General features: G+C 49.9%; 1 protein-coding gene across 1 annotated transcript in view; it reads left to right on the top strand.

Annotated features, from left to right (window-relative positions):
• The window catches only part of COTL1 (coactosin like F-actin binding protein 1), a 39,981-nt gene continuing 16,521 nt past the window's right edge, over nucleotides 1-23,460 (top strand). Inside the window, exons 1-2 of the mRNA XM_060253931.1 lie at nucleotides 1-406; nucleotides 1,037-1,119. Of these exons, the coding sequence (XP_060109914.1) occupies nucleotides 330-406; nucleotides 1,037-1,119 (160 nt within the window). The 5' untranslated portion in view covers nucleotides 1-329. The remainder of the gene's footprint in view (nucleotides 407-1,036; nucleotides 1,120-23,460) is intronic.

Below are 23,460 nucleotides of genomic sequence, written 5' to 3'. Positions count from 1 at the left end.
ATTCCGGCGAAGGCTGCGAAGAGGAGAAGCGCAAGTCCGGCGGCTGCAGAGCCCGAAGCAGCCCGCCCAGCCTTTTCCCCTCCGGAATCTTGCGGCTCTTGAGAACAGACCCGAGAATCCACCACCCGCAAGCAGACCCGAGAATCCACTCGGCGTTGGAACCGCCTTTCTTTCTCCCCTTGCCTGGATGAGACAGGGGGCGCCGTCTGCGCCAGTCCGAGGGGGGACCGCCGCTGCCACTCACCCGGATCGCACTTTGCTTCTTCGCCCCCTTCCTTGAACCTCGTCGCCGGGTTTCCTTCCCCCTCCCCCCCACCGCCAGCAAGGAAATGGCCACGAAAATCGACAAAGAGGCGTGCAGAGAAGCCTATAACCTTGTCAGGGACGACAGCACAGATGTGAACTGGTAAAATCCGATATTCGACTGGGGGAAAACGGTTAAAAAAACCCCTCTAGTATGGGCGGGGGGAGGGGGTTGGAAGCGTCCTCTGTGTTGGCCCTCAGCTTACTTTTATTCTCTCTCTTAGGCATAATATTTATTTATTTGCTTCTTTTATACTACCACGCCTTTCTCTCCGATGGGGGCCCCCGAAGCGGCTGACATTGTCACCTCCATCTTTTTTTTTTTTTAATCCTCACGCCAAACCCTGGGGTGTTAGACTAGGCGGGGAGAGCGTGATTGGCCCAAGGTCACCCGCTTGGCTTCCAGGACAGAGTCGGGATTTGAACCTGAGCCTCCCAGCAGCAACCCTAGCCACTACGCCACCCTGGCTCTCAGCAGCACCGGAGGGGGGTGGGGAGCAGAGAGTTAGGAAAGATGCCACGTACCCCGCCCCCCCCCCCCCTCAGCCAGTCGTTTAAGTCCTTACAAAAAAAAAGTCTGATGGGAAAGGCTGGAAGTTGGTAGCGCCTTGAATGAGCTAGTCAAAAGTCCCCAGGTCGCCCCTATGCATGTCAATTTCGCTCTTGCGTGTCAATTTCAATTTCGCCCTTGCGTGTCCCTTTCAAACGCCTGACCCTGCCCTTCCTCTCCAAGGGTGACGTTTAAGTACGAAGGAGCCACGATAGTGCCTGGTCACAGCGGAGTCGACTACGAGGAGTTCACACTGGAATGCACAGGTAAGAGCACTTTGGGTTTTTTCTCTCTCTCTCTGGATAGGACTTCACTGATACACCTTCCTTCCCACTTCGCAGGAGGGAAAGGGAAGTCGCCAATGACAGAACTCTCTGTGCTGATGGCTTTTATTGCCCTCCCCAAAACGTTTATTCCTGGATTGTTTGAATAAAGGGGGGGGGGGGTGAATGACCTCACCCCGTGTGCATGCCATAAAGCCCCAGGCAAGGATGATCTCAGCCTGCTAATCCTTCTTTTGTCTCATCCCTGCATGGCCCTGGGGGAGGATATATATATTTTTTAAAAAACATGACATTTCTCTATTTCTTTCTCTTGAAAGACTAAAATGGCATGTCTTCTAATAAGTCAAGGGTCTCTTAAAGGTAATGCGGGTTATTTATTGTTATTATTTTGCACTATAAGAAGAGCACTGCTGGATCAGACCACTTGGCCCATCTGGTCCAGCATCCTGCCTCACACGGTGGCTAACCACTTCCTCTGGTTCAGGGGTGGCCATACTGCGTCTCAGGAGGGACAGCGACTCAGTGGTAGAGCATCTGCTTGGTAAGCAGAAGGTCCCAGGTTCAATCCCTGGAATCTCCAACTAAAAAGGGTCCAGGCAAGTAGGCGTGAAAAACCTCAGCTTGAGTCCCTGGAGAGCCGCTGCCAGTCTGAGTAGACAAGACTGACTTTGATGGACCCAGGAGGGTCTGATTCAGTAGAAGGCAGCTTCGTATGTTCAACTATTTTACAGGAGTGACGGTGGCTCAGTGGTAGAGCATCTGCTTGGTAAGCAGAAGGTCCCCAGTTCAATCCCCGGCCTCTCCAACTAAAAGGGTCCAGGCGTGAAGGCAAGCAGGCGTGAAAAACCTCAGCTTGAGACCCTGGAGAGCCGCTGCCAGTCTGAGTAGACAAGACTGACTTTGATGGACCAGGAGGGTCTGATTCAGTAGAAGGCAGCTTCATGTTTGGGGAGGGACAGTGGCTCAGTGGCAGAGCATCTGCTTGGTAAGCAGAAGGTCCCGGGTTCAATCCTAAACCTAAAAAGGGTCCAGGCAAACAGGCGTGAAAAACCTCAGCTTGAGACCCTGGAGAGCAGCTACCAGTCTGACTTTGATGGACCGAAGGTCTGATTCAGTAGAAGGCGGCTTCATATATTCATATGAGCCACATATTGCTTTTTCACACACCGCGTGGTTCTTGAAGCCCTCCCCCCCCCCCGTCAGCTGACTTGGAGAAGGCATTCCTCTCTTTGAATCGCTTTGCCAAGCCAGCTGGCGGCTTGGAGAAGGCATTTCAAGTTAAAATTGTTTTCTTTCCACCTCTCCCTCCCCATCTGCCTTCCTTCCAGCTCTCAAACATCTGACAAGTTATTCTATGCAGCTCTTACATTAAGCAAGTTTGCCCCGCCCCCCTGCTCTGGAAGGTCAGCCGCAGGATATAGAGGGTGAGGTTTCATAAGGACATCCGAGGAGCCCAGCTGGATCAGACCAGTGGTCCTTCGAGACCAACATCCTGTCTCACACAGTGGCCAACCACTTCCTCTAGACTAGAGGCCAAGGCCTTCCCCTGATGCTGCCTTCTGGCTCTGGCACGCAGAGGTCGACTGCCTCTGAATGTGGAGGCTCTCTTACGTCACCGTTGTTAGGAGCAGAGCTTTTTTTTGGAGCAGGAGCTCCTTTGCATATTAGGCCACACACCCTGATGTAGCCAGTCTTCCAAGAGCTTACAATAGGCCTTATAATAAGAGCCCCGTGGCGCAGAGTGGGAAAGCTGTAGTACTGTAGTCGGAGCCCTCTGCTCATGACCTGAGTTTGATCCTGGCAAAAGCTGGGTTCAGGTAGCGGGCTCCAGGTTGACTCCGCCTTCCATCCTTCCGAGGTCGGTAAAATGAGTACCCAGCTTGCTGGGGGGGAAGTGGAGATGACGGGGGAAGGCAATGGCAAAGCACCCCGTAAAAAAGTCTGCTGTGAAAACGTGAAAGCAACGTCACCCCAGAGTCGAAAATGACTGGTGCTTGCACAGGGGCTTTAAGCTACTGGAGGATTGATTACATCAGAGGTGTGTGGCCTAATATGCAAAGGAGTTCCCGCTACAAATAAGCCCTGGTTAGGATCCTTTGAGAGATGATCTCAGAGACCTCTCCTCCATTAATCTACCGAATACTCTTTAAAGCTGTCTATGCCTGCCCATATTTTATTCACCCAACGGATAAAGAAATATTTTCTTTTGTCTGCCCTGAATCTACTCCCATCAACTTCAAGGGATGCCTTTAAGTTCTAGTATTTTAAGAAAGGGTCACCCTCTTAATAGTTTTATAAGTCCAGAGGAGGGCGACGAAGATAGTGAGGGGTCTGGAGACCAAGCCCTATGAGGAAACGTTGAAGGAGCTGGGCATGTTTAGCCTGGAGAGGAGGCGGCTGAGAGGTGATAGGATCACCATCTTCAAGTACCTGAAGGGCTGTCCTATAGAGGATGGTGTGGAATTGTTTTCTGTGGCCCCGGGAGGTAGGACCAGAACCAAAGGGTTGAAATTAAATCAAAAGAGTTTCCGACTCAACATTAGGAAGAACTTCCTGACCGTTAGAGCGATTCCTCAGTGGAACAGGCTTCTTCCTCGGGAGATGGTGGGCTCTCCTTCCTTGGAGGTTTTCAAACAGAGGCTAGATGGCCACCTGACAGCAATGAGGATCCTGTGAATTTAGGGGGAGGTGTTTGTGAGTTTCCTGCATTGTGCAGGGGGTTGGACCAGATGACCCTAGAGGTCCCTTCCAACTCTATGATTCTATGATCACGTTGCCCCTTAGTCGTCTCTCTAATGTCCCAGACTCTTCAATCTTTCCTTGTACGGAAGGTGCTCCAACCCTTTAAGCATCTTAGCTGCCCTACTCTGTACTTTTCCCAGCTCTGCAATGTTCTTTTGGAGATACAGTGACCAGATCCGCACAATGGTATTCCAAATGAGGCCATGCTATAGTTCTATCCAGGGACATTGTAATACCGGCCGCTCTATCTTCCTTTCCTAATCATCTCCATCACAGAGTTTGCCTCCCCCAGCTCCAGTTTTCTGTTTCACTGCTGTGACACACCGGGTTGACATTTTCATTGAGTTATCCAATTTAGGAGGGGGGAGGGTTAAAACACTTTTCATCTTAATCCTAACACTCTTTTGTGCTGGGGTGGCCAAACTGTGGCTTGGAGAATGCCTTTAGAGTTGCTTTCTTTCCACCTCTCCCTCCCTCCAACAATTGACGTGCACGTCTTGCAGGTCTCGAGCATCTGACGCTTATTGCGTGTGGCTCTTGCATCAAGCAAGTTTGGCCACCTTTGCTTTGGTGAATGACACAGCTGCAGAACTCAGCTTATTCTTTTTCCTTTTGTTCTGATGGGGGGGGAGGGAGCTTTGTGATACCGTGTCCATTGCTCGCATGTTGAGAGCCAGTCTGGTGTAGTGATTAAGCGCGTGGACTCTTCTCTGGGAGAACCGGGTTTGATTCCCCATGCCTCCACTTGCACATGCTAGTATGGCCTTGGGTCAGCCATAGCTCTGGCAGAGGTTGTCCTTGAAAGGGTGGTTGAAAGAGCCAGTTTGGTGTAGTGGTTAAGTGTGCGGACTCTTATCTGGGAGAAGCGGGTTTGATTCCCCACTCCTCCACTTGCACCTGCTGGAATGGCCTTGGGTCAGCCATAGCTCTCGCAGAGGTTGTCCTTGAAAGGGTGGTTGAAAGAGCCAGTTTGGTGTGGTGGTTAAGTGTGCGGACTCTTATCTGGAGAAGCGGGTTTGATTCCCCACTCCTCCACTTGCACCTGCTGGCATGGCCTTGGGTTAGCCATAGTTCTGGCAGAGGTTGTCCTTGAAAGGGCAGCTGCTATGAGAGCCCTCTCAGCCCCACCCACCTCACAGGGTGTCTGTTGTGGGGGAAGAAGATATAGGAGATTGTAAGCTGCTCTGAGTCTCTGATTCAGAGAGAAGGGCGGGGTATAAAGCTGCAATTATTCTTATTGAACTGTCCTTTGAAATCCATGGGGAGGCTTAGGGAGCGGACATTGGAGCCTTCCCAGAGCTCTGCGTGCGTGTGTGTTAGAGAGGACCAGAGCTTCTAGCGCCCCCCTCCCCCCGCACTGGTAATATCACTGAGTCACGTGTGGGTGCCCCCAGAAGGTTGGCGCCCTAGGCAATCACCTAGTTTGTCCAGTGGCAGAGCTGGCCCCGGCTGGAATGTTGGAGCTGAGAAATCTGGGGCAAGATGATCAGTATCAGAACTGTTTCCTGTTTTAGCTTTGTTCGAAGCATGTTTGTGCGTCTGTGTGCTCGCCTTTAAAGTTAAATCCCAGGGCCGGTCAATTTTCCACCCGAGAGCTTTTGGGTGAGCTGCTTCCAAGTACCATTTTGTATTTGTTTGGGAAGAGTGGCAAAAGTGACATGCGTCTGACCTCGGTTGTCAGTAGGAGGACAGATGCCATTCCAGGTTCTTATGCTAGATAATAATTGATGATAGTTTAGAAGGAGAAGAAGAAGGCTGCGGATTTATACCCCGCCCTTCTCTCTGAGTCAGAGACTCAGAGTGGCTTCCAATCTCCTGTATCTTCTTCCCCACAACAGACACCCAGTGAGGTGGGTGGGGCTCTTACAGCAGCTGCCCTTTCAAGGACAACTCCTACGAGAGCTCTGGCTGACCCAAGGCCATTCCAGCAGCTGCAAGCGGAGGAGTGGGGAATCAAACCCGGCTCTCCCAAACCAGAGTCCGCGCACTTAAATGCTGCACCAAACTGGCTCTCAAATTTACTGCTCACCCTATAGCAAGGGTGGCCAAACTGTGGCTCGGGAGCCACGTGTGGCTCTTTCATGCATACTGTGTGGCTCTCGAAGCCCCCACCGCCCCATCGGTCGGCTTGGAGAAGGCATTTGTCTGTTTAAATCACTCCTCCAAGCCAAAGCTGGTGACTTGGAGAATGCATTTAAAGTTAAAGGTGCTTTCTTTCCACCTCTCCCTCCCCATCTATTTTCCTTCCCTCCCTTGTCTTGAGCTCTCAAGCATCTGTTTGTTCATGTCTTGCGGCTGTCAAAATATCTGACATTTATTCTGTGTGGCTCTTACTGGAAGTAAGTTTGACCACCCCAGCCCTATATGTAAGGACTGAGAATTTCCAGTTTTGTTTCTACGTCTGTCTTAATTCTTATCATAGGCCCTTCCTGGCAACCAACCTGCCCCCCCCCCCCCATCACCTCTCTCTTTCTATATGTAATGGTTGGGGAAATTCTGTTTCACTGTTAACTGAAGTGTGCTTCCACACGGAAGTCTACACCCAGACTAAAACTTGGTTGCCCTGGGCTCAAGACTGTATCCCAGGTGCTGTTAAGAACAGGGATTTCCCTGCTGTGTTTTCCATCTCCAAAATGGGAAGATGGAAAGGGAGGGAATGCCATCATTTCGGTTCAGAGATCTCTTTGTATTCGTCAGTCTCCTGGAGTTGGAAAGCACCAGGGTTTTTTTTAAAAAAAATTATTTGAATCCGAGGTGGAGGGGGAGGCCAAGGAGTTTCACTTGGGCTGAGAGAAAACTGATTTGGCTGGGTGAAATTGGAAGACAAGAGTGATATTATGGTGGGGCTGTCACAGTCCGTCTTCACGCCGCTTCCTTCTGCAACTATCCCGCATGCTCAGGGAGAGAAGGCAGCACGGGGCAGCCTGAGCTCATCGGGAGCTAAGCAGGGTTGGCCCTTGGATGGGAGACCACCAAGGAAGACTCTGAAGGCAACAGCAAACTGCCTTTGCTTCTCACTTGCCTTGGAAACCCTTTGCTGGGGTCAGTAGTACCTGGATGGGAGACCACCAAGGAAGGCTCTGCAGAGGAAGGCAATGGCAAACCGCCTCTGTTTCTCACTTGCTTTGAAAGCCCGTTGCTTGCATTGGTACTTGGATGGGGGACCACCAAGGAAGGCTCTGCAGAGGAAGGCAACGACAAACCACCTCTGCTTCCCGCTTGCCTTGAAAGCCCCTTGCTGGGGTCGGTACTTGGATGGGAGACCACCAAGGAAGGTCTGCAGAGGAAGGCAACGACAAACCACCTCTGCTTCCCGCTTGCCTTGAAAGCCCCTGGCTAGGGTCTCCACAAGTTGATTGTGACTTGAGAGCATATATATATATATACCTATGTAACAGGAGATAGGGGCTCAGGAGGTCATTCCGCAGCCATGTTGCCACCACTAGGAAGGCTCTGCTGACCTCAGAAAGTGGGAGCAAATAGACCAGGTCTCTGAAGGAGACCTGGCCTGGTGGGTAGACTCAGACTGGAGCGGATTTATTTATTTAATTAAATGAGGTTTTGGGGGGGGGGGTTAGGCTGCCTTTCTTTGCAAGCAGGGCTCAGGGCGGCTTACAACAAAACAACAATACTTAATACATATCAGCAGGGGTGGAATTCTAGCAAGAGCTCCTTTGCATATTAGGCCACACACCCCTGATGTAGCCAATCCTCCTGGAGCTTGCAGTAGGCCCTGTACGAAGAGCCCTGTAAGGAATTCTAGCAGGACCTCCTTTGCATATCAGGCCCCACCCCCCTGATGTAGCCAAACCTCCCGGAGCTTCCAGTAGGCCCTGTACGAAGAGCCCTGTAAGGAATTCTAGCAGGACCTCCTTTGCATATCAGGCCCCACCCCCCTGATGTAGCCAAACCTCCTGGAGCTTCCAGTAGGCCCTGTACTGAGAGCCCTGTAAGGAATTCTAGCAGGACCTCCTTTGCATATTAGGCCACGCCCCCTGATGCAGCCAATCCTCCTGGAGCTCTCAGTAGGCCCTGTACGAAGAGCCCTGTAAGGAATTCTAGCAGGACCTCTTTTGCATATTAGGCCCCACCCCCCTGATGCAGCCAATCCTCCTGGAGCTTCCAGTAGGCCCTGTACTGAGAGCCCTGTAAGGAATTCTAGCAGGACCTCTTTTGCATATCAGGCCCCACCCCCCTGATGTAGCCAAACCTCCTGGAGCTTCCAGTAGGCCCTGTACGAAGAGCCCTGTAAGGAATTCTAGCAAGAGCTCCTTTGCATATTAGGCCCCACCCCCCCTGATGTAGCCAAACCTCCTGGAGCTTCCAGTAGGCCCTGTACGAAGAGCCCTGTAAGGAATTCTAGCAAGAGCTCCTTTGCATATTAGGCCCCACCCCCCTGATGTAGCCAAACCTCCTGGAGCTTCCAGTAGGCCCTGTACGAAGAGCCCTGTAAGGAATTCTAGCAGGACCTCCTTTGCATATCAGGCCCCACCCCCCTGATGTAGCCAAACCTCCTGGAGCTTCCAGTAGGCCCTGTACGAAGAGCCCTGTAAGGAATTCTAGCAAGAGCTCCTTTGCATATTAGGCCACACACCCCTGATGTAGCCAATCCTCCAAGAGCTTACAAAAAAGAGCCTTGCAAGGCTCCTTTTGGAGGATTGGCTACATCAGGAGGCGTGGCCTAATATGCAAAGGAGCTCCTGCTAGAATTCCACCCCTGCATAGCAGCAGATAAACAGAACCTTTCCCAAGATGGTGGTAGGGGGGAGTTTTTTCGCTCCCACAGACTGCCTAGGCGGGAAGGGGTTGTGGAGGGTGGGTCAGCGAGTGCCAGGTTTTATACCAGGTATGCCAGATTACACCCGTACATAGATAAGGTAATACCTGCTCAACCTGTATGTGAACACAGATTATTGCCCAAGGCACCATTATCATCCAGAGCAGGGGTGGCCAAACTTGCTTAATGTAAGAGCCGCATAGAATAAATGTCAGATGTTTGAAAGCCGCAAGACGGGAGGGAAGGCAGGCAGGCAAATGGATGGGGGAGGGAGAGGTGGAAAGAAAGCAACTTTACCTTTAAATGCTTTCTTTAAATGAGAGCCAGTTTGGTGTAGTGGCTAAGCGTGCGGACTCTTATCTGAGAGAACCGGGTTTGATTCCCCACTCCTCCACTTGCACCTGCTAGCATGGCCTTGGGTCAGCCATAGCTCTAACAGAGAGCCAGTTTGGTGTAGTGGTTAAGTGTGCAGACTCTTATCTGGGAGAACCGGGTTTGATTCCCCACTCCTCCACATGCAGCTGCTGGAATGGCTTTGGGTCAGCCATAGCTTTCGCAGAGCTGTCCTTGAAAGGGCAGCTGCTGTGAGAACTCTCTCAGTCCCATCCATCTCACAGGGTGTGGGGGAAGAAGATATAGGAGATTGTAAGCCGCTCTGAGTTCAGAGAGAAGGACGGGGTATAAATCTGCAAGTCTTCTTCTTCTCCAAGTCACCAGGTTGCTTGTCTTGGAGAAGTGATTTAAAGAGAGAGATATTTTTTCTAATGGGGTGGGGTTGGTGGGGGCTTCAAGAGCCACACATGTATGAAAGAGTCACATGTGGCTCCCGAGCCACAGTTTGGCCATGTCTGATCCAGAACTTTCTCCTTCAAAGGCTGGGTAGGGTGTGAAGCCATATTTCTCACCCTTTGCTTAAATTTCCCCCAAACCACTGCATGTGTTAGTTTAAGACTCTGGACCATTTCTTTATGAATTTCCTCTGTTTGCAAAATGTAAGTTGCCCTCTGGCTCTCATTTTTTTCCATTTGCAAACATCCAAAGGTTACCCATGTGTGGTTTCAGCTCGCCTTAGCATAATAAAGGAGAGAGAGGATTACTCCGCAGGGAGGCCGAAAGATAGATGAGATTTTGTCCGAGACAGATGCCTTTGTGGGTGCGATTCTGCTCTGCTGCGATTCTGCTCTGGGTGCGATTCTGCTCTGCTGGGCCCCCTTTTCCCTGGGCGGGAGGTGTTCCCTTTTCCTTTAGGACAGGGGTCCCCAACCCCTGATCTGTGGACCGGTCCGGGCCCGTGGACTGTTAGCAACCAGGCTGCGAGTTGTATAATTATTTCATTATATATTACAATGGAAGAAGAAGACAACATTGGATTTATATCCCGCCCTCCACTCCAAATCTCAGAGTCTCAGCGCAGCTCACAATCTCCTTTGCCTTCCTCCCCCACAACAGACACCCTGTGAGGTAGGTGGGGCTGAGAGGGCTCTCACAGAAACTGCCCTTTCAAGGACAACTGCTGAGATAACTATGGCTGACCCAAGGCCATTCCAGCAGCTGCAAGTGGAAGAGTGGGGAATCAAACCCGTTTCTCCCAGATAGCAGTCTATTAACTTAACCCCTACACCAAACTAATAGAAATAAAAGACACAATTGTATCATCCTGAAACCATCACGCTCCCCCCCCCCACCCCCGGTTTGTGGAAAAATTGTCTTAAACAAAACCGGTCCCTGGTGCCAAAAAGATTGGAGACCACTACTGTAGGGGATCGGTGATTACCAAAACAGCTCGACTGAGGTGAGCAAAGGCAAACAGCAGGTCCTGTAGAAGGTGTTCGTTTGGATGCTGCCCAGGTGCAATTTCTGTGCAGCAAAGTCAAGTGTGGGCAGAGAGGTCACACAAGCAGGCCTAGAATTCAACAGGAGCACAGCTCCTGACCCTTTCTTTTTTTTCCTCAGAAAAATAAGTTGTTTTATTATATTATACATACAACATATAACATAGCCAAACATACATACTCAGAGAATTCAACATACCCACCACCATTTACAAAGGAACGTATAGATAACTTTCTAACACTTATATCTTATTCTATCTATTCAAATCTTCAATGTTCCACCCATTCGTACACCGATTTCCAAGTATCATTACATTCCGTAATATTACCATCTCTCAACCTCGTGGTTAAGAGATCCATTTCTACAGTCTCCATTAATTTAACTATAAACTCATTCCTATTTGGTTCCTCCTGAACCTTTCTGACGGCCCCCCTCCTCCTCCCCACCTACCTATCTTGTCCATTGAATAGCAGGTGCAGCTGCATAACAATCCCTGGATTGGGAGAGCAGGCAGCCAGCCAGCCACCAGGGGCTTTGCCACACCCCCAGCAGCCCTCGTTAACCCCTGGAGAAGCCTGCACCACCCTTTCTCCACTTCTTATGTGATTTTGGGTGGTGGGTGGCTTGCTGGCCTTTTGACTGTGGGGAGGGCAGTAGTCCAGGAGAGTCCCAGGTGAGCGAGGCCTGCTTGGGCTGGCTGGATCTCCAGCCAGCCCAAGCAGGCCTCCCTCACCCGGGGCTCTTCTTTTTTGCATCGGGTTGCTTTTGGCTGGTGGGGGTGGCGGCTTATGCTAATGATTATGCTAATGAGCTCCACCACCTATTTGTCTACAAAAGGACCCCTGCGTGCAGGGATATCCCAGAATTCCTCCTGGAGATAGGGGCGTTCCTTCTCTCCAGGGAACGGTTAGAGTTGGCACTGCAGAGAACGAAGGGACCCCTGTTCTGCGACTACTGTTGGCCAAACAGCCTTTACTTCTTTTAGAGTCTGGATTTTGGAGTGCGTGAAATCGGGGGTGGGGGAATAGAAGCAGCTCAGTTCAGAGGGGCGGGGCTGGCGAAGCAGTTTGCTAGCAAGAAAGAGCAGCTGTCATTACATGGGGGAGGCGGAAAGTCCACCCTTATTAGAAACTGTTGAGAGCTTTCTGCAGAGGTAGGTCTGTCCTTCCTGTACATCTCTATGTTTGCTGACTGACTGGCCTTTTGTCTTGCGGGGGGGATTCCCGATTGTGTGGGAGTTGCTATCTAGTCAACAAGTCAGTGTTTGCACAGGACCGAGGGATCCAGCTCGTTGGGTCGACTTCAGAGCACAACAGCAGTTGCTTCCGGCCTTCTGTTGGACCAGGGCATTAGGAGGGTTTCAAATATTATACCGTTATCAACTTTCATTGGTTCATAAAATCACGGAGTCAGAAGGGGCCATCTAGTCCAACCCCCTGCTCAGTGGAGGTTCTATTAGGTGACCAACGGTCACTCTCTCTCCAGATGTTTTTCGCCTACAGCTCCCATCAGCCCCAGCCATTGGCCATGCTGGCTGGGGCTGATGGGAGTTGTAGGCCAAAAAAACATCTGGAGAGCTACCGTTGGCCACCCCTGTCAGTGTTGCCCCCACCCTGCGTCGAAGGGGGCAAACTTGTTTCTCCTCTTCTCCATTTTATCTTCCAACTGACAAGTGAAATAGGCTAGGCCAGGGGCGGCCAAACTGTGGCATAGATTTCTGAATAATTTTTATGAGCAGGGCCTGTGAGATAGCTGCCTCTTCAACACAGAGGTATCTTCAAGTTTTTCTGCAAATGTAGTGGTGCAATTTGCAGAAGTCTCTGTTTTTAGTCATCGTGGCTCCAGTCTGCGGATTCAGGTTTCCACAGATTAGGCCACAGTTAACTTAAAATATAAGACACTCGTGCACATTTACCGGTTTGGTGTAGTGGTTAAGGGTGTAAACTCTTATCCGGGAGAACTGGGTTTGATTCCCCACTCCTCCACTTGCACCTGCTGGAATGGCCTTGGCTCAGCTATAGCTCTGGCAGAGGTTGTCCTTGAAAGGGCAGCTTCTGTCAGAGCTCTCTCAGCCCCACTCAGTTTGGTATAGTGGTTAAGTGTGTGGACTCTTATCTGGGAGAACTGGGTTTGATTCCCCACTCCTCCACTTGCACCTGCTGGAATGGCCTTGGGCCAGCCATAGCTCTGACAGAGATTGTCCTTGAAAGGGTGGTTGAAAGAGCCAGTTTGGTGTAGTGGTTAAGTGTGCGGACTCTTATCTGGGAGAACCGGGTTTGATTCCCCACTCCTCCACTTGCAGCTGCTGGAATGGCCTTGGGCCAGCTATAGCTCTGGCAGAGGTTGTCCTTGAAAGTGTGGTTGAAAGAGCCAGTTTGGTGTGGTGGTTAAGGGTGTAAACTCTTATCCGGGAGAACTGGGTTTGATTCCCCACTCCTCCACTTGCACCTGCTGGAATGGCCTTGGCTCAGCCATAGCTCTAGCAGAGGCTGTCCTGGAAAGGGCAGCTGCTATGAGAGCCCTCTCAGCCCCACCCACCTCACGGGGTGTTTGTTCTGGGGGAGGATGATAAAGGCGATTGTGAGACGCTCTGAGACTCTGAGTGGAGGGTGGGATATAAATCCAATATCATCTTCTTCTTGGAGCACTGGGTTTGATTCCCCACTCCTGCACATGCATGGGAGGAGGGGCAGTGGCTCAGTGGTAGAGCATCTGCTTGGGAAGCAGAAGGTCCCAGGTTCAATCCCTGGCATCTCCAAAAAAGGGTCCAGGCAAATAGGCATGAAAAACCTCAGCTTGAGAGCCTGGAGAGCTGCCGCCAGTCTGAGTAGTCACTACTGACTTTGATGGAGCGAGGGTCTGGTTGTTCATATGCAACTGCTGGAGGGACCTTGGGTCAGTCACGGTTGTCTCAGAGCTGTTCTGCTCAAGAGCAGCTCTCTCAAAGCCCTCTCAGCCCCACCCACCTCACGGGGGGTCTGTTGTGGGGAGAGGAAGGGAAGGAGATTGTAAGCTGCTCTGAGACTCCCATTGAAGGGTGGGATATAAATCCAATCTCTTCTTCTTATCTTAAGCAAACGTCTGCCCCTCTAAACCCCTTCCCTTGAATTAACTTGGTAGGGCATAGCTTTCTTTAGGATTGTACGACCAGGCATTGAAACATCTGAGATTAATTGACTGAGATTGAGGCACCCCCCCTTGATTTGGGGCCTGCATGCGATGTGATCTCCATATGCTGCAGATCTCGTGATCTATCCCTTTAAAATCTACTAAGTATGCCATGTGGTGCAGATCTTAGCTGTCTGAATAGGCTTTGTATTTCATTGAAGAACTATTTGAGACTCCCTTTTCCAAAGCTGGGGTGCAAATTAAATTTAAAACAGATTTAAAAACCCCCTCTACATGGGGCTGCCCTTGCGCCAAACCCGGAAGTTGCAGCTAGCGCAGAATACGGCGGCCAGCCTGTTACTAGGACTCCCGAACATTCAGACGGGGCTGCGCAAACTGCACTGGCTGCCGATTATATACCGGATTCATTACAAAGTGCTGGTCATTGCCTTTAAAGTCCTATATGGCTGAGGACCTGCCTACCTTAGGGACCGTCTCTTCCCACCTGTACCCCAGAGAGTGCTGAGATCAGCTGCACAAAATCTGTTGACAATCCCTGGGTCGAAGGAGGTCAAATTGAAGAGTATGCGAGAAATAGGGTTGCCAATCCCCAGGTGGGGGCAGGGGATCCCCCGGTTTGGAGGCCTTCCCCCCCACTTCACGGTAATCAGAAAGCGGGGGAGGGGAGGGAAATGTCTGCTGGGAACTCTGTTATTCCCTATGGAGATCTATTCCCATAGGAAATAATGGGGAATTGATCCGCGGGTATCTGGGGCTCGGGGGGGGGGCTGTTTTTGGGGTAGAGGCACCAAATTTTCAGCACCGCATCTAGTGCCTCTCCCCAAAATACCCCCCAAGTTTCAAAAAGATTGGACCAAGGGTCCAATTCTATGAGCCCCAAAAGAAGGTGCCCCTATCCTTCATTATTTCCTATGGAAGGAAGGCATTGAAAAGGTGTGCCGTCCCTTTCAATGTGATGGCCAGAACTCCCCTTGGAGATCAATGATGCTTGTCACAGCTTTGATCTTGGCTCCACCCCTAATGTCTCCTGGCTCCACCCCCAAAGTCTCCTGGCTCCACCCTCAAAGTCCCCAGATATTCCTTGAATTGGACTTGGCAACCCTAGCGAGAAAGGGCCTTTTCGATCGCAGCTCCACACTGGTGGAACCAACTACCGGATGAAGTGCGGGCCCTGCGGAGTCTTGGTTAATTCCTTAGGGCCTGCAAGACTACCCTTTTCCAACTGGCCTTCGCTTAATATGGATTTTAGTCTACTACATACGGCCATCATAAGTTACAATGAGGAGAACATCCAGAACATAGCACCTGTAAATGTTAGTTTTTAACTTTTGATGGTTTTAATTGCAATGGTTTTAATTAGCAAATCATGTATTGTACTGATATAAAGTTTTTATATTGTAACTTTGCATTTATTATATGTTGTGAGCCACTCTGAGCCTGCTGCGGCAGGGAGGGCGGGATAGAAATAAAATATTATTATTATTATACAGCTAAACAAATGCACAAACTAGGTAAGCGTTGAATGCTCTTTGGAAGTCACTAGGTCTGTTTATAACCAGACAGGGCAGCAGCTGCTGTTGCAGAAAGTCCCTGAGCCAAGGAGGATTTGAATTCCACATATTGATTTTAAAAACAGATAAATAAACTAGTGAAGAAGATGAAGATATTGGATTTATATTCCGCCTTTTACTCAGAGTCTCAGAGCGGCTCACAATCTCCTATCCCTTCCTCCCCCACAACAGACACCTTGTGGGGTGGTTGGGGCTAAGAGGGCTCCCACAGCAGCTGCCCTTTCAGGGACAACTCTGAGAGAGCTATGGCTGACCCAAGGCCATGCCAGCAGCTGCAAGTGGAGGAGTGGGGAATCAAACCCGGTTCTCCCAGATAAAGAGTCCGCGCACTTAACCACCACACCAAACTGGCTCTCTAGTGGTTGGACAGCAAGATCATCTCCTTCAATAGGCCACCTTTCTTCCGGACTTGTTTTGTTTTATTGCAGTCTGGGGTTGCCAGGTCCAATTCAAGAAATATCTGGGGACTTTGGGGGTGGAGCCAGGAGACTTTGGGGCTGGAGCCAGGAGACTTTGGGGGTGGAGCCAGGGCAAGGGTATGACAAGCATGACTGAACTCCAAAGGGAGTTCTGGCCATCACATTTAAAAGGTCTGCACGCCTTTTAAATTCCTTCCCTCCACTGGAAATAGGGTCGCCTTCGTTTGGGGCTCATAGAATTGGACTCCCTGGTCCAATCCTTTAGGAACGTAGCGGGTATTTTGAGGAGAGGCACTGGATGCTATGCTGAAATTTTGGTGCTTTTACCTCAAAAAGCAGCCCCCCCAAAGCCCCAGATACCCGTGGATCAATTCTCCATTATATCCTATGGGAATCGGTCTCCATAGAGAATAATGGAGTGCTCAGCAGACATTTCCCTCCCCTCCCCCTGCTTTCTGATGACCCTGAAGCGGCAGAAGGGTCTCCAAACTGGGGGATCCCCTGCCCCCACCTGGGGATTCATACCAAAAAACAAAATACATCTGTGATATGAATAGGCTGCCAAACTTTTAAATAATTTTTAAATAGGCCTACATGCTTTTTAGATATAAAACTGCTTCAGACTTAACGCATTTGACACACAAGTGCACACTGGCGACCATGAATTGCATTTGGATCCTTATAAATAGAGCCCATGTAGTATTTAACTGATACAGCATACACACAACCAGTTAATAATATAATAGACGTGTTTCGTGTTCCCACTTCTTCAGTATTACGATCTCTTCCACTTGTGCTGTAGATTACAAGGGAGTAAGCCAGTTCCTTTTGCTAGAAGCATAGCAAGGCCTTCCACTCCATCGCTGGCCACAAGACTCTTCACGCAAATTGGATACAAGCACTAAGGCTTCACGAAGGAGCCGCCTTGAAAATGTAAATAACAAAACTCTAGTACAGGTTGTTTATTTGGAATACGGTGTACAATTCTAGTCACCGCATCTCCAAAAGGATATTATAGCACTGGGAAAAGTGCAGTAAAGGGCAACTAGAATGATTAAAGGTTTGGAACACTTTCCCTATGAAGAAAGGTTAAAACGCCTGGGGCTCTTTAGCTTGGAGAAACGTCGACTGCGGGGTGACATGATAGAGGTTTACAAGATAATGCATGGGATGGAGAAGGTAGAGAAAGAAGACCTTTTCTCCCTTTCTCACAATACAAGTACTCGTGGGCATTCAATGAAATTGCTGAGCAGACAGGTTAAAACGGATAAAAGGAAGTACTTCTTCACCCAAAGGGTGATTGACACGTGGAATTCACTGCCACAGGAAGTGGTGATGGCTACAAGCATAGCCAGCTTTAAGAGGGGATTGGATAAAAATATGGAGCAGAGGTCCAACAGTGGCTATTAGCCACAGTATACACACACACACATATTGGCCACTGTGTGACACAGAGTATTGGACTGGATGGGCCATTGGCCTGATCCAACATGGCTTCTCTTATGTTCTTCTGTGACACAGAGTGTAGGACTGGATGGGCCATTGGCCTGATCCAACATGGCTTCTCTTATGTTCTTCTGTGACACAGAGTGTTGGACTGGATGGGCCATTGGCCTGATCCAACATGGCTTCTCTTATGTTCTTCTGTGACACTGAGTGTTGGACTGGATGGGCCATTGGCCTGATCCAACATGGCTTCTCTTATGTTCTTCTGTGACACAGAGTTTTGGACTGGATGGGCCATTCGCCTGATCCAATATGGCTTCTCTTATGTTCTTCTGTGACACAGAGTGTTGGACTGGATGGGCCGTTGGCCTGATCCAACATGGCTTCTCTTATGTTCTTCTGTGACACAGAGTGTAGGACTGGATGGGCTGTTGGCCTGATCCAACATGGCTTCTCTTATGTTCTTCTGTGACACAGAGTGTTGGACTGGATGGGCCGTTGGCCTGATCCAACATGGCTTCTCTTATGAACTAGTATGATGTATTTCAAGGACCCAGGGGTGAAACAAAAACTTTATCTCCAAACAATACATTAAGTCTGAAGCAGTTTTATATTTAAAAAGCATGTAAACATATTTAAAAATCATTTAAAAGTTTGGTAGCCTATTCATATCACAGCCATGTATTTTGTTTTTTGTATATATCCTTGCTGTGATTCCCCCGTTGTTCCTGCCCACTTGGGGATTGGTCGCTGTATTGTAGCCTGCTGCAAAACTCTGTAGCCTTTAAGGGTTAACAGGATTTGTATTTTAATCTCCCTCCAAGTTCTGCTTTTCCAAGCCTTTCTCCTTAATGTTTACTTTATAGGGTAAGACTTGTGGGAGAGGGAGGGCGAGGGAGGGAGGGAAGAAGGATCAGCCTGAATGGGAAGGATTGTGGCTCGGTTTTTCATTGACAGCCTGTTCCTCTCTGCAAATCATTTCCCACCCACCCCCTTCCTCCTCTCTGCTTTTGCAAAACGCACCAACCTCTGGGCTGGCGGGCAGATGCCAGTTCATAGGCTCCTTCCTTTCCTCACCGCCATCTGGATTTTGGTTTGCATTTCCTGTCAATAGGGTTGCCAAGTCTAATTCAAGAAATATCGGGGGACTTTGGGGGTGGAGCCAGGAGACTTTGGGGGTGGAGCCAGGAGACTTTGGGGGTGGAGCCAGGAGACATTAGGGGTATAGCCAAGATCAAGGCTGTGACAAGCATAATTGAACTCCAAAGGGAGTTCTGGCCATCACATTGAAAGGGACGGCACACCTTTTCAATGCCTTCCTTCCATAGGAAATAATGAAGGATAGGGGCACCTTCTTTTGGGGCACATAGAATTGGACCCCCTGGTCCAAACCTTTTGAAACTTGGGGGGTATTTTGGGGAGAGGCACTAGATGCTATACTGAAAATGTGGTGCCTCTACCCCAAAAAACAGCCCCCCCCCAGAGCCCCAGATACCCGCAGATCAATTCTCCATGATTTTCTATGGGAATAAATCTCCATAGGGAATAATAAGAGTTCCCAGCAGACATTTCCTTCCCCTCCCCCCGCTTTCTGACGACCCTGAAGCGGGGGGAGGGTCTCCAAACCGGGGGATCCCCTGCCCCCACCTGAGGATTGGCAACCCTAGTCAAGGTGAACCTTTAGGACCAACAAAGTTTTGTTTGGAACGTCAGCTTTTGTGTGCTCTGAGCACGCTTCATCAGACGAGGGATCAGGGACAGTGGGCAGAGCTACACAGAGCTGGCAGGCAGTGGTTTAGAATGCAAAACGGCTAATAAAAAATGGGAGAAGCTCTGTGTTTGGATACAAAATAGAGTAAAAGATGAGGAAACGAATGGATTTAAAAGAGTAACAAACGAATTATAGAAATATAGAGACGAGATAAATGAAAAGAGACCGAGTAGTATGTAAGAATATTAATTAATGTATAAATCAACGATGTAATCCACCTTTGCTTTCTGTGTTAATAATTTTTTGAGATTTTTGTAGTCGGTTAAATCTGTTAAAAATATTTTTTTTAATTCTATGAATTGATTACACAAGGATTCAAAACAGACTGTAAGAACAAGTTGGAATGTAACTACTGGATTCACAAGAATGCAAAATGGTACAAATTTAAGACCCAACGACAGAATAGTAGAGTTAACAAACTGAGCAAACCTTTGATCTGGGTAGCCTGAGTGTGAGAAACCAATAAAACAGTAACATGTCAAAATGTGATAATATCTGTTAATCACACTGTCCCCTGTGCAAGCACCAGTCTTTTCCGACTCTGGGATGATGTCGCTTTCACAACATTTTCATGGCAGACTTTTTACGGAGTGGTTTGCCATGGCTTTCCCCTATAGTTGCCAACTAATCCCACCCTGACCCGCTCCTGACAGCAATTCAGTTTCTGGGGATTGGTTTTCACAGCCTGGAAATGCATCCATCACTTGCTAACCTCTTCAGATTCCTCTGTTGCTAAAAGGTCAAAGACATTAGCTGTAGGGTTGCCAACTCCAAGTTTGGAAATTCCTTGAGATTTGGAGGTGATGCATAAGAAGGGCAGGGTTTGGAAGAAGAAGATGATGTTGGATATATATCCCACCCAGAATCTCAGAGTGGTTACAATCTCTTTTTACCTCCCCCCCACCACAACAGACACCCTGTGAGGTGGGTGGGGCTGAGAGAGCTCTCACAGCAGCTGCCCTTTCAAGGACGGAGTCTCAGAGCGGCTCACAATCTCCTTTACCTTCCTTCCCCACAATAGACACCCTGTGAGGTGAGTGGGGCTGAAAGGACTCTCACAGCAGCTGCCCTTTCAAGGACAACTCCTGCGAGAGCTCTGGCTGACCCAAGGCCATTCCAGCAGCTGCAAGTGGAGGAGTGGGGAATCAAACCCGGTTCTCCCAGATGAGAACCTGTGCACTTAACCACCCTCCAAAGCAGCCATTTCCTCCAGGGGAACTGAATTCTGCCATCTGGAGAGCAGCTGTAATTCTGGGAGATCTCCAGACCATTCCTGGAGGTTGGCAAGCCCACAGATTATTACACTGTGGCGGTAAACAGACCCACTTTTTAGCAGTTCTGTTATTTTTGTAGTCTGCATTTTACTCAAAGGCAAGGCAGGCAATGATATGCAACACCAGGCCTTTTTTTTTAGCAGGAGTGGACAGTTCCAACAGGTTTGGTATCAGAGGGTGTGGCCTAATATGCAAATAAGTTTATTATTATTATTTAGTACTTTAAATTTCTATCCCGCCCTCTCCGCAAGCGGACTCCGGGTGGCTGACAACATTCATATGTTGTTTCATATGTTAAAACCAATAAAAATCAAGAAAGCATATTTAAGATTTTAAAACCGTTTTTTGGTGCTGTATCACTAAAATATAAGTGAGTTCTTCTTTTCTGATGGTGATCACATGGGGAGGGATGGTGGCTCAGTGGCAGAGCATCTGCTTGGGAAGCTGAAGGTCCCAGGTTCAATCCCTGGCATCTCCAAAAAAAGGTCCAGGCAAATAGGTGTGAAAAACCTCGGCTTGAGACCCTGGAGAGCTGCGGCCAGTCTGAGAAGACAATACTGACTTTGATGGACCAGGGGTCTAGGGTTGCCAAGTCCAATTCCAGAAATATCTGGGGACTTTGGGGGTGGAGCCAGGAGACACTGGGGTGGAGCTAGGAGCAAGGGTGTGACAAGCACAATTGAACTCCTTCCCTCCACCCTCCCCTTCTCCGATTCCACCCCAGAGGTGGAGCGGGCGCCGCCGCCGCGTTGCTGCCGCCTCTTCCCCGCTCCACCGCAGCCGCTCCTCCGAGTTGGGCCCAGCCTGAGCCCATCTCGGAGGAGCAGCCACGGAGCAGCCGAGGCGAAACCAGAGAAGGGGAGGGGAGGGTGGAGGCAGGCCAGGAGCACGGCGAGCCGCGAGTCCGGGTCCTAGAAGGACCCAGACTCGTGGCCCGCCACACTCCTGGCCCTCCCCCACCCCCCCTGACTCCACCTCAGAGGCAGAGCGGGCGATGCTGCCACCCCCTCCCCGCCCCATCCCAGCTGCTCCTCCAAGATGGGCCCAGCCTGAGTCCATCTCGGAGGAGCAGCCACGGTGAAGTGGAGAAGAGGCGGCAGCCGCGCAGCGGCGTCACCCGCTCCGAGATGGGGTGGCTCGCCACGTTCCTTGGTGCCGTTTCCCCCCTCCCCCCGCTTCCGTTTTTTTGGGGGAGCGGGGGAAGAGGCTGGAAATCCTGGGGTCCCCCGCCAGGGTGGGAAGGTTGGGAAATCTACAAAGGTCTGATTCAGTAGAAGGCAGCTTCATATGTTCATATGTACTCTATAATGATGTGGGGTGGCAATCTCTCCCGGTTAGATATCAAAGGCCTGTTGGAACAATTCGGTCTTACAGGCCCTGCGGAAAGTAGAAAGTAAAGTTCCTGCTGGGCTTTTTCTACACACAAACAAAAAGCCCTGTACAAAGCTATTCTATTTTATATAGAGAAGTACTCTCACGGGGCTCCGAAGTACTGGTTGGTTTTGTCCACCCTTGCAGGAAATCACTTGGAGAAAGAGCACCACCCGGGCTTTGAGAGGAAGTGGACTTTGGAAGTCCTGATCAGGTTATGTGTTTTTCAGGTGTGGGCTGTGCAATTAATTTCTCCTCTACAGCAGCAGAGAGAGATGTTTCCGCTTAAGCGTAGCAGGAAAGTCCAGGGTTTTGGGCATCAAAAGAGCCAGTTTGGTGTAGTGGTTAAGCGTGTGGACTCTTCTCTGGGTGAACCGGGTTTGATTCTCCACTTCTCCACTTGCAGCTGCTGGAATGGCCTTGGGTCAGCCATAGCTCCGGCAGAGGTTGTCCTTGAAAGGGTGGTTGAAAGAGCCATTTTGGTGTAGTGGTTAAGTGTGCGGACTCTTATCTGGGAGAACCGGGTTGAATTCCCCACTCCTCCACTTGCACCTGCTGGCGTTGCCTTGGGTCAGCCAAAGCTCTGGCAGAGGTTATCCTTCAAAGGGTGGTTGAAAGAGCCAGTTTGGTGTAGTGGTTAAGTGTGCGGACTCTTATCTGGGAGAACTGGGTTCGATTTCCCACTCCTCCATTCACAGCTGCTGGAGTGGCCTTGGGTCAGCCATAGCTCTGGCAGAGGTTGTCCTTGAAAGGGTGCTTGAAAGAGCCAGTTTGGTGTAGTGGTTAAGTGTGCGGACTCTTATCTGGGAGAAATGGGTTTGATTTCCCACTCCTCCACTTGCAGCTGCTGGAATGACCTTGGGTCAGCCATAGCTCTGGCAGAGGTTGTCCTTGAAAGGGCAGCTGCTGTGAGAGCCCTCTAATCCCCACCCACCTTACAGGGTGTCTCTTGGGGGAGAGGAAGGTAAAAGAGATTGTGAGTCGCACTGAGATTCTGAGATTCAGAATAAAGGGTGGGATATAAATCCAAAATCATCATCTTCCTAAATCATGTTCTGGAAGCCAAAGAAACCTTGCAGGGGAGTCTTAGCAGCAAATCGGAACGGTGGTCCTCTTGATGACCTTGTGAGGTGGCTTAGGCTGAGAGCGAGCGACTTACTGGGCCCTGAACTAAAGTGGCATGGTCCAGGGGGCAAAGTAGGGTTGCCAGGCCTCCAGATGAGGCCTGGGGATCCCCTGAGAGAGCACCTCCTCTCCAGACTTCAGCGATCAGTTCCCTTGGAGAAAATGGATGCTTTAGAGGGTTGAGTCCATGGCATCCCCAGACGCTCTAGCATTTTGGGACGGAAAACTCTGTAGTCAAAACCATAGAGTTTTCCCGGAAATGCCTAGAGTGGCAAGTGTGCGACGTCATCGATGTGATGACATCGCTTGTGGGTGATGCCATTGCGCCGCGCGCACTTTGCACACGCAAAAAACAGTTCCCTGTCGGGGGCCACAGGGGACTGCTACCTCCCAATAGGGTTGCCGGGTCCAATTCAAAGAATATCTGACGACTTTGGTGGAGGAGCCAGGATCAAAGTTGTGACAAACATAATTGAACTCCAAAGGGAGTTGTGGTCATCACACTGAAAGGTGAATCACACCTTCTAAATGCCTTCCCTCCATTAGATGTAATGAAGGATAGGGGTACCTTTTGGGGGGCTCATAGAATTGGACCCCCTGGTCCAATCTTTTTGAAACTTGGCAGGTGTTTTGAGGAGAGGCACTGGATGCTATGCTGCAAAACTGGTGCCTCTATCTCATAAAACAGCTCCCCCAGAGCCCCAGATACCCACAGATCAATTTTCTGTTATACCCTATGAGAGTTGGTCTCCATAGGGAATAATGGAGTGCATAGCACACATTTCCCTCCCCCCCCAGCTGCTTTCTGATGACCCTGAAGTGGGGGAAGGGCCTTCAGACTGGGGGATCCCCTGCCCCCAACTGG

This window comes from Heteronotia binoei, chromosome 14 (assembly GCF_032191835.1).
Source record: "Heteronotia binoei isolate CCM8104 ecotype False Entrance Well chromosome 14, APGP_CSIRO_Hbin_v1, whole genome shotgun sequence".
Lineage (NCBI taxonomy): Eukaryota > Metazoa > Chordata > Lepidosauria > Squamata > Gekkonidae > Heteronotia > Heteronotia binoei.
Note: the sequence above shows the minus strand (reverse complement) of the source record. Positions and strands in the feature narration are given on the sequence as shown.